The sequence below is a fragment of the Thalassophryne amazonica genome, chromosome 9 (assembly GCF_902500255.1).
Source record: "Thalassophryne amazonica chromosome 9, fThaAma1.1, whole genome shotgun sequence".
Taxonomy (NCBI): Eukaryota; Metazoa; Chordata; class Actinopteri; order Batrachoidiformes; family Batrachoididae; genus Thalassophryne; species Thalassophryne amazonica.
This window is the reverse complement of record NC_047111.1, coordinates 30720558-30738000: the sequence shown is the minus strand read 5'-3', so window position 1 is coordinate 30738000 and position 17443 is coordinate 30720558. Positions and strand designations below refer to the sequence as shown.

The window sequence follows — 17443 nt, the reverse complement described above, 5'->3', positions numbered from 1 at the left end:
TTAATCATTAGTGATCGATCTCTGCTCCCCTCCACAGCATGTCTTTTTCCTGGTTCTCTCCCTCAGCCCCAACCAGTCCCAGCAGAAGACTGCCCCTCCCTGAGCCTGGTTCTGCTGGAGGTTTCTTCCTGTTAAAAGGGAGTTTTTCCTTCCCACTGTAGCCAAGTGCTTGCTCACAGGGGGTCGTTTTGACCGTTGGGGTTTTACATAATTATTGTATGGCCTTGCCTTACAATATAAAGCGCCTTGGGGCAACTGTTTGTTGTGATTTGGCGCTATATAAAAAAATTGATTGAATTGATTGATTAAAAAGATTAATCCAGGTTTTGAGTATATTTCTTATTGTTACATGGGAAACAAGGTACTAGTAGATTCAGTAGATTCTCACAAATCCAACAAGACCAAGCATTCATGATATGCACACTCTTAAGGCTATGAAATTGGGCTATTAGTAAAAAAAAAAAAGTAGAAAAGGGGGTGTTCACAATAATAGTGGCATCTGCTGTTGACGCTACAAACTCAAAACTATTATGTTCAAACTGCTTTTTTAGCAATCCTGTTTATCACTAAACTAGTATTTAGTTGTATAACCACAGTTTTTCATGATTTCTTCACATCTCCGAAGCATTAATTTGTTGGTTTGGAACCAAGATTTTGCCTGTTTACTAGTGTGCTTGGGGTCATTGTCTTGTTGAAACACCCATTTCAAGGGCATGTCCTCTTCAGCATAAGGCAACATGACATCTCCAAGTATTTTGACATATTCAAACTAATCCATGATACCTGGTATGTGATATATAGGCCCAACACCATAGTAGGAGAAACATGCCCATATCATGATGCTTGCACCACCATGCTTCACTGTCTTCACTGTGAACTGTGGCTTGAATTCAGAGTTTGGGGGTCATCTCACAAACTGTCTGCGGCCCTTGGATCCAAAAAGAACAATTTTACTCTCATCAGTCCACAAAATATTCTGCCATTTCTCTTTAGGCCAGTTGATGTGTTCTTTGGCAAATTGTAACCTCTTCTGCACATGTCTTTTATTTAACAGAGGGACTTTGCAGGGGATTCTTGCAAATAAATTAGCTTCACACAGGCATCTTCTAACTATCACAGCACTTACAGGTAACTCCAGACTGTCTTTGATCATCCTGGAGCTGATCAATGGGTGAGCCTTTGCCATTCTGGTTATTCTTCTATCCATTTTGATGGTTGTTTTTTTGTTTTCTTCCACACATCTCTGTTTTTTTTTGTTTGTTTGTTTGTTTTTTTGTTTTGTTTTGTTTTTTTTTTTTTGCTCATTTTAAAGCATTGGAGATCATTGTAAATGAACAGCCTATAATTTTTTGCACCTGCGTATAGGTTTTCCCCTCTCCAATCAACTTTTTAATCAAACTACACTGTTCTTCTGAACAATGTCTTGAACGTCCCATTTTCCTCAGGCTTTCAAAGAGAAAAGCATGTTCAACAGGTGCTGGCTTCATCCTTAAATAGGGGACACTTGATTCACACCTGTTTGTTCCACAAAATTGACAAACTCACTGACTGAATGTCACACTACTATTATTGTGAACACCCCCTTTTCTACTTTTTTTTACTAATAGCCCAATTTCATAGCCTTAAGAGTGTGCATATCATGAATGCTTGGTCTTGCTGGATTTGTGAGAATCTACTGAATCTACTGGTACCTTGTCTCCCATGTAACAATAATATACTCAAAACCTGGATTAATCTTTTTAGTCACATAGCACTACTATTATTCTGAACACTACTGTATAGTTGTGATGACTTCTTCAGTCTTCCCAGGAACAGTTTGGAGCAGAGTGTGATGCAGACAGGATAAGAATTAGAGCAAGTCACAAGTCACAGCTGCAATAAAAGAAGTTTACGTATCTACTGATCTAATTCACAAGTGAGAGGAAAATGAATGTGAGATCAACAGGCAGATTAGGACAGTGAGCAGAATATGCAGATGATAATTTGGAGTGTTGCTGTGAAGAAATAGTTCAGTTGTTAAGCAAAACTTGCAATTTACTAGTCAGTTAAAGGTGTACGGCCTTTGGGCTTTTTAAGATTTAACTTGTAAAAAATTTTTTTTTTTTGGCACAACTATACTTTTATTCCTCAGAATTTATATAAGAGATTCATAATATCATTGTCAATATGATCAAAATTCTCACTGTTTGGAAACAATTTAGAATTTCAATCCTGAAGGGTGGAAATTGAAGCGATAAGACACCCATGACCTACAGTTGATAGCGATGTCATAGAGTACGTGGGGGCTTTCCCCGGCTCCGCGAGGATGTTGGGAAGGACACCACGGCTGCCAATCAGAGTAAAGAAAGGCAGTGTGACATCAGCTGGCTGCTCACATGAACAAAATAAACCAATATGGCAGAAAGTGCTCCGAAACAGCTGATTTATGTCTAAATCTAATATGTTTCTCATATATTTTGTAAAAGTGAGCAGTAAATAAATACTTTTAAATCTAAAAACACCTTTTTTTTAATTGGCCAATACCATTTAAGTGATTTACAAGACATCTTGTTGATGTTAGTGTGCACACCCCAGGAATGCGCACCACGTCAGGTCACAAGTAATCTCAAAACTTCATGCATGTGCTCATGCGCTTCCTCCTGCAGTCCGTCTGCACAGTGGCATTACAAAACAAAGACAATATTCGCCATGGAATTCTCCCCAGATAAATATGTTGTCTTCATTAAAACTAACTGTAATTTTCATCAGTCTTGTGAAAATTGAAAGGCTGTGCAGCTTTAATGTTTCAGCCCTCATCTACGGTCATGAACATTGGTCAAATCAAAAGATGGTGAAAATAAGAAGTGATTTTCCTTTGCAGGGTGGTTGGTCTCACGGGACTCATCCAGAAGGCTCTCAGACTAGAACATCTGTTCCTTTACATTGACCGGAGCACGTTGAGGCAGTCAGATCATCTGTACACTTGATGATCTCAATAGATGTTATCCTAGAAGTTAACCCAGTTTGCCCAACTGGGAGAACCCCTGCATTAGACCCAGAACTCTGGAGGAGTTACTGTATTTTCCAGAGTATAAGACACCTGTCAAATAATGCATAATGAAGAAGTGTAAGTCACTGAAGTGTAAGTCACACCTTTTTCCATATGTGGAACTCACTTTGTAACATGGTGTTTCCCTTGGAGGAAGTCTAATAACGGACAGGAACTCAATGTAGCACATGTGCACACTACAGCCTGTGTTGTTAACATAAGGACGCTTAAATTTCCAAAAATAAGCAAGATAGACAAATAATCATGAGTTGGATAACATATTAGATGCTATTTGATCCAGTTTGGACAAAATAAATCATCAGATGGGCACTGATTGCTGACTCACACGGTTGGAAGCCCTACAGTAATTTTTGTTTCATGCTTTGATTCCAAGGACAACCCTATATAAATAGTAGGAGTAATTAATGTTGTTAATGAGCACATAATTTTTCACTATATATAAATTGCAGGACCTCCCAAATATGTTGAAAAAACTTTTGAAAAAAATGCTACTTATACAGTGTATATCTGTGCAGGGCTGACAAGGCCTGTGGATTCTTTAAGATTAGCTGGAGGATCTGGCTGGTAAAGTGGGAGTCTGAGCTGCCTTACTTTACCTGGTGCCACTGGGACCTGATTCCTGTTAAATGGTGCAAAATGGTGGAAAACTATTTTTTCTTCTTTCTTTACATCGTCACCATTTCCTTTTGGGGTTGATAGGTTTTATAATTGTGGCTAAGGCTTTGGACATTCTTACTGATTACTAACTCTTCCTGATTTTTTTCTGGGCTTGGAACCAGAAGCATTTTGGGGTTCACTGTCGTTTACAAGGACACTTCAACATCTAGACCAGGAGTAGTCAGGTACTAAACCAGGATTCCTTCGTGTAATAGGCATCCTGTATTATAATAATGTTTTGTTCAACTTGAGTGCAGGTGTGTGAATACGTGTATTAAACCATCCACCTTCTTCCAGGGAGAGGACTGTGATGAGGAGGATTTCTGTGCCATCAGCCCCAGCTGGACATATGACAGGCAGATACGGCAGTGGCAACAATTAGACTCAACAATGGACTTCCTTTGCTCGAGCAGCAACCTCCCCAGACCTGGGGACGTGTCTTTGTGTGATGTCAGTGACTACCATGATATGTGCTCCATCCACAGTTCCAGTAGCACTGAGAGTGAAGGCCATGATGGGCACCACAGGATTCATAGAAGTCCTGCTGCAGCTGCATCCGCGACCGTCAGCTCTCTAGACGAGCAGGAGACCAGCGGGAGCTCCTCTCACTCCTCTTCCATGAGCAAGACCCTGTTCCTGGAAACCTCATTCAGTATACCACCGTCCCCTAGTGGGAGTGATGGGGGGTCTTCAACCAAGTGTCTGGAGGGCAGCTTTGAAGACAAACGACAAAGGAAGAAAGGCACCAATCTGTTGAGGAAGATGGAGATGCTTCGGCTGAGGGGAGCATCTGCCCTCCTCCCTTCTGCCCACAGCTGTGTCAGTCACAGTGAACGTTTGGCCCACCATGCCGTCAGGAGGCAGCTACTGGTCCAGGAGGGGGACCCAGAGGACTGCATGCTGGTGAGGCTGCAGTGTCCCTCAAGGTAAAGACTGCACTGAGCCCCATCACTGGAAAAAAATAAATAAATTACATACACATGAAGCCTTCTGTAGTCTGGAGGAGTTTAATATTATCTCTGTGAATCTGTAAAGACACTTTTGAGTCCATCTACACCAAATTTGGTGTTTTTATAGTTTGGGTCTCTGGGCTCCATATTGGCATATTTAAAATTTGTTTATACCATGGTCAGTGAGAATTCCATGTCTAACTGGCGTGCACACGTAGTTCGGCGAGTTAAGTCACTGTTATAATCAGTCCGCTCTGGTCGTCACCATAGCAACACGCAAATCAGTTGGCGCAGATCAGCTGTGTTTTGACAAGTGAATGACAGAAATGCAATAAAACATGGATTTCCAAGTGGATTTTAATATTTTTGCCCAAAATAAAACGTTTGAGGAATGGGAAGAGAAGGAGAGCAAACAAGAAGAACAGCAAAAGCAACGTCATAAAGATTTAACATCGGACGAACTGGACAAGATTGAAGACAGGAAAGAAGAAGAGAACGGTTGCCAAGGATGAAAATATCTTGAGACTGGCGTAAAATAGTCCCAAATACTTATGCCTTTTTATCAAGTTCTGTTAACTTAAATAAATATTTGTGTGTTAGATCACTCTGTGGGACCATGGTATAAGTGGATTAAACAACTAGAAGCCGTGCATTATATGGTTTGAATGCACTTCGCAGAGTAACACCACTCCGCTTCGCGTCGTGATGCTTTAGACTCCGCGTTGTGCATTCAAACCGTATAACGCACGGCTTCGAGTTGTTTAATCCTTACTTATTACATAGTTTATTGCATTTCTTCTTTTAGTTAGTGTTTAATTCATCTGCAGCGATGCCATAGCTGGGCAGTGCTTACTCCACCTACATCCTGGCCAGACCATATATGGGTAAAGAGGTGGAGTGTGGGAAGGACCCTGCGTGATCTGGGAGGGATGAAAGGAGCCTAAACACGCCCAACACGTCTCAGTGTTACTGAACAAACTAACGCTAACAATGTTTTATCAAAGCACGTTTTGACGGACTGGGATTTGGTTTTCATGACGGGTGGTTTGGTAGCAGGTATTAAAAATAATGACCATCTTATTCCTTCTGTAACCTTTGGAGTGTGGAGCTACAAAAGCTACAATACCTGCTAACACACTGCTACCATTGCTAATATAACAAATTAAATAACATAAAAAATTCAGGATTTTAGCCCGATAGTGGAGCAACATGTTAAGAAAAAAACTAAACTGTGAAACCACCTTCTTTCTGGCTCCACTTTCAGTACCGGTGCAGTACCTACAGTACCGTCCTGTTCACACCATGTGCACGTGATGGTGACAATTATACTGAATTTGTGAGATGACACTGATGTCGATTCATGCATTTACTATCATCACATACGAGAAATAATCAAAATTCTTTAAAAAATGAGAATATATATGAATCTACTGAATAGAAACCATGCATACACGCATTAAAAAAACCTGATGTGGAGAAACTGCAGTGATGTTCAGAAGCAGAAATCATACGGAGCAGGTGAGAACTCTGAACTTTAATAGGCTGTTATTTTTCAAAGGTATTTATTTTTGATCTTGAGCAGATGTAGTTGTGTTTTATGTTCAAGCGCAAAACATGACTGAGGAGAAAAAAACAGGATGATGTCCATCACACTAAAATAACTTGAGTCAGAATAAAAATACAAGCTGGATAATTTTTATGTTGTTAAGTTGTTAAGCTGCAGCTATATGTGTTATTTATGTCAGAGTTACCTCTTATTATGGGCCCTGTCCCACTGGCGTTTAGGAGGATTTGCGTATGGATTGTGCACAAAATTGGCCTATATTCTCCAAACATCCGCAATATCCATGTAACATGCCTGTATGAATCGGCCGTCATCTGAACACGCCTGTGATCATCTGCAGAGACACACATGTCCGCAGCCAGGATTTTTGAGCTGTTCAAAAATCTGGATGCGGATGACATCCGCCTTACATACTCCATATATACTCAATTCATACACAATACATACTCACTCTATGCGCTGTATATCTGCCGTTAACCGCTGATATCCGCAACTGACGGGGATTTTCGGCTTGACAGCGGACCGGGACAGTGTGTAAAACAGATATATATTGTGCCCATCATGTCCACATCATAAACTAAAATATGTTTTAGCGAATGCATACAAACTGGCCACGAATAAATAATTTTTATTACATCTGCTCTGCAGCTGATTTGCGGACAATCTGTGAATGCATAACAAACACGTCATGTAAACCCAAAGTACTATATTTGGCAGAAAGCGACATACCTGCCAGTCAGTGCCGGTCCGGCTGTGTAAATCCACAAAGACGTAGCTGCTGCAATCCAGGACTTTTATTTAACACCAACAAAAGGAAGAGCTGCTGTTTAGCCACAACTCACGCTGAAGTCTGTTTTCTGTGACACTCTCAAAAAAAAAAACACCGTCTCACACCCTGAGCGGCTTCCCCCCTCAAGCTCCCCAAACTCATGAACAGTTAACCCTCGCACGACAACATTAACATTAACTCTGTGATCAACTTTTCTAAGTCCAGCAAATGCTCCAGAGGCTGTATTGTTGGTGTGAATAGTGATGCCGACAGCCCGAGTGCACTTCTTTTATGACCACAATGCAGATGCTGTGCACGCGCAACACGCGTGCGATGCATTCATAATACACCCGTAATACTGCCGTGATAATCTCAATGTTTTGGATCAGTTTCCTCACTACATGCGTTATATAACCGTGATTGTTCATCATATATTCGCTATATATTATTAATATATCCGTAATTCATACTGGGACATTTGTAATTTTTGGCCATTTTTGTTGCGGATGACAACAGCGCCCGCAATTTGTATACTCAATTCATGCGCAATTAATCCTCTCCCCAGTGGGACAGGGCCCTATAATCCAATTACATTTTTTCCACGAATCTGATTGGTTAAGCGTGTGACTTTTCAGACCGTATAATATCGGGGGAATGGTGGCAAAATATTCAACCATTTCACATTTGGATGCATTACTCCACGCCCTGACCGGTGTTCTGACAAGATGTCATTCCTGTCGAATGTCATTCCTGTCCTATGCGCATGCATGCACAATATTGTCAGGACACGGAACTGTCAATTTATGCGAAGAGATGCACAAATCGACAGAACACCGGCTGCGTGCACTGCTAGCTGTTAGCGCTGTTAGCTGAGAGCAAGAGAAAGCCACGTACCGCCACTGCGGCCAAAATGGGTGAATTTAAGCTACCATACGAAAGTATTGATGTGGATTCTGATACATTACCGTTTCACATTTGATGGAATTTGATGTTTGATGGATTACTCCATGCCCTAACTGCTGTTGGAGTGATGCTGTTGGAGTGATGCTGTTAGAGCGACGGTAAGCCTTGCCGACCAAATTATCTACAGAAAAATAAACCTTGCAAACGATGGAATTGAATTAGAATGGGACTAACCCCCTTGTGTCCGATGATTTGCGGACATTCATGCCGTTATACGGTTACAAATAGCCGTTTTACGGTAAAGCTTAATTTGCGACCATATAACCAGCATGAACGTCTGCAAATCATCAGACACAACAGGGTTATTCCCTAATTTTATTCCTATTTATTTTCAAAAATATGGGGTTTCAAATGAGCCTGCATCTGTTCAGTTTATATTAAAGTTTTCCTGCACATGCCCATGTATTTTTGGTGTTTCCATTTTGTTTTGATTTTGTTTTTAAAATGTTAACCCTTTTCTATATAACAGTTCTGTAATTTCAGAAATGAATCAGAAAAAAAACACAAATTAGAAAAAAGTTGGGACTATATGTAAAATGAAAATTAAGAAACCGTTTAAAAGGGTTAACATAGGCTTCTCTGGAAATGTGTTCCTTTTTTTGGAGCCAGCCTCTTGTGGTGATTCACGGAACTACAACTTTTCCACTTGTGGGTCGACTTAAATTTGGATGGGAAGAAGTTGTACTTTCATTGATATCACAAATGTCTACATTATCTCACATCTAGGCACTGACATCTGGCTACAATGCTAGTATAAATCAGGGTACTATGAAATACGAGGTCTGTCAATAAAGTAACGGTCCTTTTTATTTTTTTCAAAAACTATATGGATTTCATTCATATGTTTTTAGGTCAGACATGCTTGAACCCTCGTGCGCATGCGTGAGTTTTTCCACGCCTGTCGGTGACGTCATTCGCCTGTGAGCACTCCTTGTGGGAGGAGTCGTCCAGCCCCTCGTCGGAATTCCTTTGTCTGAGAAGTTGCTGAGAGCGCCGTCGTCAGCCTGTTTCAAGCTGACGACGGCGCCTGAGAGCGCTGCACGACGTCTCGCTCCGTGGGAAGTCCTTAAAGCGACAGTATCACCTCAAAATCTCTCATCAGCCGTTAAAATTTTCACCGAAAACCAGCTTAATTTTTCGAACCATGTCCACTTCGATGTGTCTCACAGGTTTAGAAAAATTTTTGATCAAACAAAGCGCCAGTCTCTCAGCAACTTCTCAGACAAAGGAATTCCGACGAGGGGCTGGACGACTCCTCCCACAAGGAGTGCTCACAGGTGAATGACGTCACCGACAGGCGTGGAAAAACTCACGCATGCGCACGAGGGTTCAAGCATGTCTGACCTAAAAACATATGTATGAAATCCATATAGTTTTTGAAAAAAATAAAAAGTGTTGTGTGGGCCGCTGAAGAGGAGGTACTGCTGGCCCACCACCACCAGAGGGCGCCCTGCCTGGAGTGCGGGCTCCAGGCACCAGAGGGCGCTGCCGCCTTACGAGAAGCAGTCAGGGTGACAGCTGTCACCCATTACTGGACACAGCTGACTCCACTCAGCACGGAGGTATATCATCAGGACGGCGTCTCCACCTCAGTGCCGAGATATCGCCTTAAGATTGAGGTAACGTTCTCTGCACGCATATTCTGCATAACCAGATAAAACTTGTTAAACCTTTTCAGGACAGCTGACTACTGAAAGTTAATTACTTGGATAAGTACTCACCTTCCTGCTGTATAGTGACAAGAGGTGGAGGCGGCTTCTCCCCTCTCCGTTTACTGGGTGCTGTCGCATCCACACCTGTGTGTTTGTTGCTCTCTCCCGCCAGCAGTACCGGATCCGACGAGCGGAGGCAGTGGCCACCTGGGAATTCGGGACTTGGCGGTTCCAGTACTCCCAGGGTTCGGTGGCAGAGGAGATCTGGGTGGTTCCGGTTCGACTGGGACGGACGTCTCCTACCTTCGAGCCTGCCCACACGACACCAGCGGATTTCGACTTAAACCCCAAATTATTGATTGTTGTATTAGTTGTGCTTGTTTCACAACAGTAAAACTTGTTATTCACCTTTCTCCATTGTCCGTTCATTACGCCCCCTGTTGTGGGTCCGTGTACCTACACTTTCACAACAGGATATCTCGGCCAGCGTCATGGATCCCGAGGGGCGTCAACCGGCTGTTGAACGGCCAATGGAAGAACAGGGCGCGTCGGCGTCTTCGGGAGGGGTAATCGGTGAGTTGCAGCGGATCCTCACCGCTTTCACCACTCGGATCGATTTAATGACCGAGCAGCACGTTCTCCTAAACCGCAGGGTGGAGGCTCTCGCCGCACAAGTGGAAGCGCGCCCTCCGGGCGCCGCTGCGGCTCTCCCTCCCGAGGACCCTGCGCGTGATAGCGACGTTCCACTGGTCGTTCAACGGTCCCTTCCTCCGTCCCCAGAAGCTTACATAAGCCCTCCAGAACCGTACGGAGGCTGTGTGGAGACGTGCGCGGATTTTTTGATGCAGTGTTCGCTCGTCTTCGCACAGCGTCCCGTGATGTACGCGACTGACGCTAGCAAAGTAGCTTATGTTATAAACCTGCTTCGCGGGGAGGCACGCGCTTGGGCTACAGCGCTCTGGGAGCAGAACTCACGGCTCCTTCATACATACGATGGGTTTGTGCGGGAGCTCAGAACGGTGTTCGATCATCCCAACAGAGGAGAGGCCGCTTCAACCGCGCTACTGTCAATAAGACAGGGGCGTCGGAGCGCAGCTGCCTATGCAGTCGCCTTCCGCATCGCGGCGGCGAGATCCGGCTGGAATAGCACTGCCCTCCGCGCCGCCTTTGTAAACGGACTGTCACTGGTCCTAAAAGAGCACCTGGTGGCAAAGGACGAACCGCGGGATTTAGATGGGCTCATCGATCTAGTCATACGACTCGACAACCGGCTAGAGGAACGCCGTCAGGAACGAGGCGAAGGGCGTGGCCAGGCACGCGTCGTCCCTCTCCCTTCCGGTTCCGACCGAGCTCCGCCCTCCCCACGCTCCTCTGTTCCTGCGCTCCGTGCGCCTACGGCTCCCCCTGCTGACGAAGCTATGGACACGAGCAGGGCAACATTTAGGGCACCTGGAGCACAAAGGAGGCGGGCCTACGGAGCTTGTTATGTTTGTGGCTCGAGTGAGCATCTCGCAAGCGACTGCCCCGAGCGGTTAAACTCCAACGCCCGCCCCTAGAGACTGGGCCAGGGGTGGGCCGAAACATTCACGTGGGACACACCCACATTGCTACACGACTCCCAGTCACGATCCTGTTTGAGGATTCAACCCTGAAGGCCCCAGCACTGGTGGACACGGGCTCTGAGGGGAATCTGCTAGACAGTAGATGGGCCAGGGAGATAGGGCTCCCTCTGGTGGCTCTTACCTCGCCTGTGCAGGTTCGGGCACTAGATGGCTCCCTACTCCCACCAATCACGCATAAGACACCTCCAGTAACTCTGGTGGTGTCAGGTAACCACCGGGAGGTGATCGAGTTCTTTGTGACTCAGGCCACCTCCCGTGTGGTTTTGGGTTTTCCCTGGATGCTAAAGCACAATCCCCGGATCGATTGGCCGTCCGGGGTAGTGGTTCAGTGGAGCGAAACCTGCCATCGGGAGTGTCTAGGTTCCTCGGTTCCTCCCGGCTCCCAAGTTAAGGAGGAGGTCCGAGTCCCGCCCAATCTGAAGGCGGTGCCGGCGGAGTACCATGACCTCGCTGACGTGTTCAGCAAGGATCTGGCTCTCACGCTTCCTCCCCACCGCCCGTATGATTGTGCCATTGATTTGGTTCCAGGCAGTGAGTTCCCGTCCAGTAGGCTGTACAACCTCTCACGGCCGGAGCGTGAATCAATGGAGACCTACATCCGGGACTCATTAGCTGCCGGGTTGATCCGGAATTCCACCTCTCCGATGGGTGCTGGTTTCTTTTTTGTGGGTAAAAAGGATGGCGGGCTTCGTCCATGCATTGATTATAGGGGGTTGAACGAAATCACGGTTCGCAATCGATACCCGTTGCCCTTGTTGGATTCAGTGTTCACCCCCTTGCATGGAGCCAAAATCTTCACCAAGCTTGATCTTAGGAATGCGTATCATTTGGTTCGGATCCGGAAGGGAGACGAATGGAAGACGGCATTTAACACCCCGTTAGGTCATTTGAGTACCTGGTCATGCCGTTCGGTCTCACTAATGCTCCCGCGACTTTCCAAGCGTTGGTAAACGATGTCTTGCGGGACTTCCTGCACCGGTTCGTCTTCGTGTATCTGGACGATATACTCATCTTTTCCCCGGATCCTGAGACTCATGTCCGGCATGTCCATCAGGTCCTGCAGCGGTTGTTAGAGAACCGACTGTTTGTGAAGGGCGAGAAGTGTGAATTCCACCGCACTTCTTTGTCCTTCCTGGGGTTTATCATCTCCTCCAACTCCGTCGCCCCTGATCCGGCCAAGGTTGCGGCGGTGAGAGATTGGCCCCAACCCACAAGCCGTAGGAAGCTGCAACAGTTCCTCGGCTTTGCTAATTTCTACAGGAGGTTCATTAAGGGCTACAGTCAGGTAGTTAGCCCCCTGACAGCCCTGACCTCTCCAAAAGTCCCCTTCACCTGGTCGGATCGGTGCGAAGCCGCGTTCAAGGAGTTGAAACGACGGTTCTCGTCTGCACCAGTTCTGGTGCAGCCCGATCCTAGCCGCCAGTTAGTGGTTGAAGTGGATGCCTCGGACTCAGGGATAGGAGCGGTGCTCTCCCAGAGCGGGAAGACCGATAAGGTCCTTCACCCGTGTGCCTATTTTTCCCGCAGGTTGACCCCCGCTGAACGGAACTATGACGTCGGCAATCAGGAACTCCTTGCTGTGAAAGAGGCCCTCGAAGAGTGGAGACATCTGTTGGAGGGAACAGCCGTGCCATTCACGGTTTTCACTGACCATCGGAACCTGGAGTACATCAGGACCGCCAAGCGGCTGAACCCCAGGCAAGCCCGCTGGTCACTGTTCTTTGGCCGTTTTGACTTCTGGATTACCTACCGTCCCGGGACCAAGAATCAAAGATCGGATGCATTGTCCCGGGTGCACGAAGACAAAGTCAAAACGGAACCGTCGGATCCCCCGGATCCCATCATCCCGGATTCCGCTATCATGGCCGCCCTCACCTGGGACGTGGAGAAGACCGTCCGGGAGGCCCTGACCCGTGACCCGGACCCCGGAAACGGACCAAAGAACAGACTATACGTCCCACCAGAAGCTAGGGCTGCAGTCCTGGACTTCTGTCACGGTTCTAAGCTCTCCTGTCACCCTGGGGTGCGAAGGACCATGACAGTCGTCCGGCAACGCTTCTGGTGGGCATCCCTGGAGGCCGACGTCCGGGACTACGTCCAGGCCTGTACCACCTGCGCCAGGGGCAAGGCCGACCACAGAAAGACCTCAGGGCTGCTACAGCCACTGCCCGTGCCTCATCGCCCCTGGTCCCACATCGGCCTGGACTTTGTCACGGGTCTCCCGCCGTCCCAGGGAAACACCGTCGTCTTCACGATAGTGGACCGTTTCTCCAAGGCGGCCCATTTCGTGGCCCTCCCGAAGCTCCCAACGGCCCAGGAGACAGCGGACCTCCTGGTCCACCACGTCGTCCGTCTGCATGGAATACCATCAGACATCGTCTCCGATCGCGGTCCCCAGTTTACCTCACACGTCTGGAGGAGCTTCTGCCGGGAACTGGGGGCCACGGTCAGCCTTTCGTCCGGGTACCACCCCCAGACCAACGGGCAAGCAGAGCGGGCCAACCAGGAACTGGAGCAGACACTACGCTGTGTGACAGCCGCGCACCCGACGGCCTGGAGTACCCACCTGGCCTGGATCGAGTACGCCCACAACAGCCAAGTGTCATCAGGTCGGTGTGCCCTCGGTCCAGGCCCACCTACGGAAGTGCCGTCGGGTGTGGCGTGCCGCCCGCTCTGCTTTGTTGAAGGCCCGGACGAGGGCGAAGAAACATGCAGACCGGCGGCGGGCCCCGGCCCCCAAGTATCGTCCTGGGCAGGAAGTGTGGTTGTCCACCAAGGACATTCCCCTTCAAGTGGACTCCCCCAAACTCCAAGAACGATACATCGGTCCCTTCAAAATCCTCAAAGTCATCAATCCCGCCGCAGTGAGGCTCCAGCTTCCGGCCTCGCTGCGGATTCATCCAGTGTTTCACGTCTCCCGGATAAAACCCCATCACACCTCACCCCTCTGCACCCCGGGTCCGGCACCACCTCCTGCCCGGACCATCGACGGGGAACCGGCTTGGACCGTGCGCCGGCTCCTCGACGTCCGTCGAATGGGCCGGGGTTTTCAGTACCTGGTGGACTGGGAGGGGTACGGCCCCGAAGAACGCTCCTGGGTGAAGAAGGGCTTCATCCTGGACCCGGCCCTCCTGGCCGACTTCTACCGTCGCCATCCGGACATGCCCGGTCGTGCGCCAGGAGGCGCCCGTTGAGGGGGGGGTCCTGTTGTGTGGGCCGCTGAAGAGGAGGTACTGCTGGCCCACCACCACCAGAGGGCGCCCTGCCTGGAGTGCGGGCTCCAGGCACCAGAGGGCGCTGCCGCCTTACGAGAAGCAGTCAGGGTGACAGCTGTCACCCATTACTGGACACAGCTGACTCCACTCAGCACGGAGGTATATCATCAGGACGGCGTCTCCACCTCAGTGCCGAGATATCGCCTTAAGATTGAGGTAACGTTCTCTGCACGCATATTCTGCATAACCAGATAAAACTTGTTAAACCTTTTCAGGACAGCTGACTACTGAAAGTTAATTACTTGGATAAGTACTCACCTTCCTGCTGTATAGTGAAAGAGGTGGAGGCGGCCTTCTCCCCTCTCCGTTTACTGGGTGCTGTCGCATCCACACCTGTGTGTTTGTTGCTCTCTCCCGCCAGCAGTACCGGATCCGACGAGCGGAGGCAGTGGCCACCTGGGAATTCGGGACTTGGCGGTTCCAGTACTCCCAGGGTTCGGTGGCAGAGGAGATCTGGGTGGTTCCGGTTCGACTGGGACGGACGTCTCCTACCTTCGAGCCTGCCCACACGACACCAGCGGATTTCGACTTAAACCCCAAATTATTGATTGTTGTATTAGTTGTGCTCGTTTCACAACAGTAAAACTTGTTATTCACCTTTCTCCATTGTCCGTTCATTACGCCCCCTGTTGTGGGTCCGTGTACCTACACTTTCACAACAAAAAGGACCTATACTTTATTGACAGACCTCGTACTGTATGGGTACGACCTAAAATCTGGATTAAAAAAACCTGAAAATTTTAAGATCAGGGAAAATGAACTGTATCTTATTTTTTAAGTCATGTTAGTGTAGCTGTTACTGTAATTATCGTGAGATAATGCTTAAATCTTGCGTTTATATGTTTGTTTGTAAGCTCTTTAACTTGAAGAGAGAAAACGTTGCTGCTGCTAAATATTTGGCACCCAAGTGGTCTGAAATGGTTTTACAGTACATCCAGACTTTCTGCAATCAGACTCGGTCTCCATTATTATAACTTGAGTTCCCAACCAGTTTACTTGAGGAGACACTTGGTTGAGCAGTCAAACATCTGATTTTAGACTGATCTCCTGCTAGGCCTCAGATACGAGTGTAGTGGAATTAATGGTTTCATGAGTTTATGGCTAAACATAGTTGTACACGTTATTGCTATAGATTACTTTTTAATGTGGACTGATATGGATGTTAGAGTTTTAACTTCCTGAATACCTCCAGTCTGCAGGATCGGTCCAACAGCCACAACTCATCATTACCCTCATCTCCTAACACCATGAGCAGCAGCAGCAGTAACAGCCATTCAGAGAGCAGCAGCACCATGAGCACACCTAGCCCAGTCATCAGGATCAGGAGTAACTGCAAACGTACCAACAGCGGGTCTGGCATCAACAGTGGACCAACCCAACAAAACCAGATCCACAGTGGCAGAGAGGTCAGTCCATCAATTGGCACGTTTTTTTTTTTTTTGGTTTATTTTCCTCATGCAGATTTTTGGACTGGGTGGAGTCATGCACTCTAACAAGGGTCAAACTAGTTTTCAAATTTGGCTTTTATTTGTTGTCATGTCGTTCAACAGTTTCAGACTTATCTTAAGGTCACATTGGCCACAAGCAACAGAGGCAAAGGGTGACAAGCAGTCAGCATCTGTCGCTTGTTGGGCATTCCTGGGGTGTGACCAGCTCATGGTTACTTGCTGTTCACGTGCACAATGTTTAATGGCAGATAAATATTATAAAGGACAAAAAGGACACTGTCCATATGAGTTTTTCCCTCCATGCTTGACTTCACTTGATTTGTTTTTGTTTTTAATTAATTAATTAATTAATTAATTTAATTATTGTATGGCCTTGCCTTACAATATAAAGCGCCTTGGGGCAACTGTTTGTTGTGATTTGGCGCTATATAAAAAAATTGATTGATTGATTGATTGTTAGTGCAGCAGATAAGTTCAGTTACTGATACAAGCACCAAATCTGGTATAAATACTTCTGAGAAGTTCTTTTTTTCAAAACAGCTGTTAGCCACATTAAATTTTTAAAATAGTTCATTTGCACAAATAAAACACTTGCATCCACATTTGGTAAACTGTTGGCAGGGAAGACTAGTGTTCATCCAAAGGACATGGCTCACTTTAAAAGCAAGAAAACTACCTCTACTACTTAACCCTTACAAACCAAAACACTATCACAGGTTTTGCTTCATACACATTCTCCAGCATCCATCTGAAAATTATGAAAATATTGCCTGAAGTTAATTTAAAATCCCCACCCTGGTCTACAGAACCATATTTAATAGTTATAGCATTGAAATAACCAAGATTGTGCAAATACATTACTAAAATACAGATTTTCTGGTGCCATCTTGAATACAATGACCGCCATCTTGAAAATTGAAGGTTTTCTTTTTTTTTTTTTTTCTTTCAAAAAGTAGACCAAGAAGTACTATTCTGTCAATTATGGTGCTTGTATCAAAAAAATGAAAGATTCTTATGATATTATACAGTTATAGACTTTTGATGAGGTGTACCTGTGATTATGTGGACCAGGTCCGCATAATCACAGGTACACCGAAATCAAAAGTCTATAACTGCTTTATTATATGGTAAACAAGAAAACTGGGAGTTTGTCAATAATACTAAAACTGAAAACTCAATCTCAAGTTTCAACTTTTTATACTGTCATACTGCACCAACTGACATCCCATCGATCAACTGGAGATGCCTGTTAAGTCCGTGACGAAGAGTCATCAGGCTTGTTTTCTTATAAAGTTCGCATTCACCTGTCTAGCTTCCATGGAAAATCGATCGAGTACTCTGTCCAAACTGCATACATATAAATATATTTGGCAGTAGCTGTTGATTTTTTTTTAATGATTATTCACATTCCATTATTTCATGGTAGCCTTTTCCTTTTTTCCTTGCTTTTATTTCTCTCTTTATCTGTCCTTTCTCAGGACTACAGAAACCAAA

The 17443-nt window shown here is 46.2% G+C and overlaps 1 protein-coding gene across 1 annotated transcript in view; it reads left to right on the top strand.

Moving 5' to 3' along the window:
• Positions 1–17443, top strand: part of si:dkeyp-23e4.3 (rho GTPase-activating protein 7) — a 266451-nt gene that overhangs the window by 196494 nt on the left and 52514 nt on the right. Inside the window, 3 exon segments of the mRNA XM_034177859.1 lie at positions 4004–4632; positions 15694–15907; positions 17428–17443. The exon segment at positions 17428–17443 is cut by the window's right edge and continues 365 nt beyond it. Of these exon segments, the coding sequence (XP_034033750.1) occupies positions 4004–4632; positions 15694–15907; positions 17428–17443 (859 nt within the window).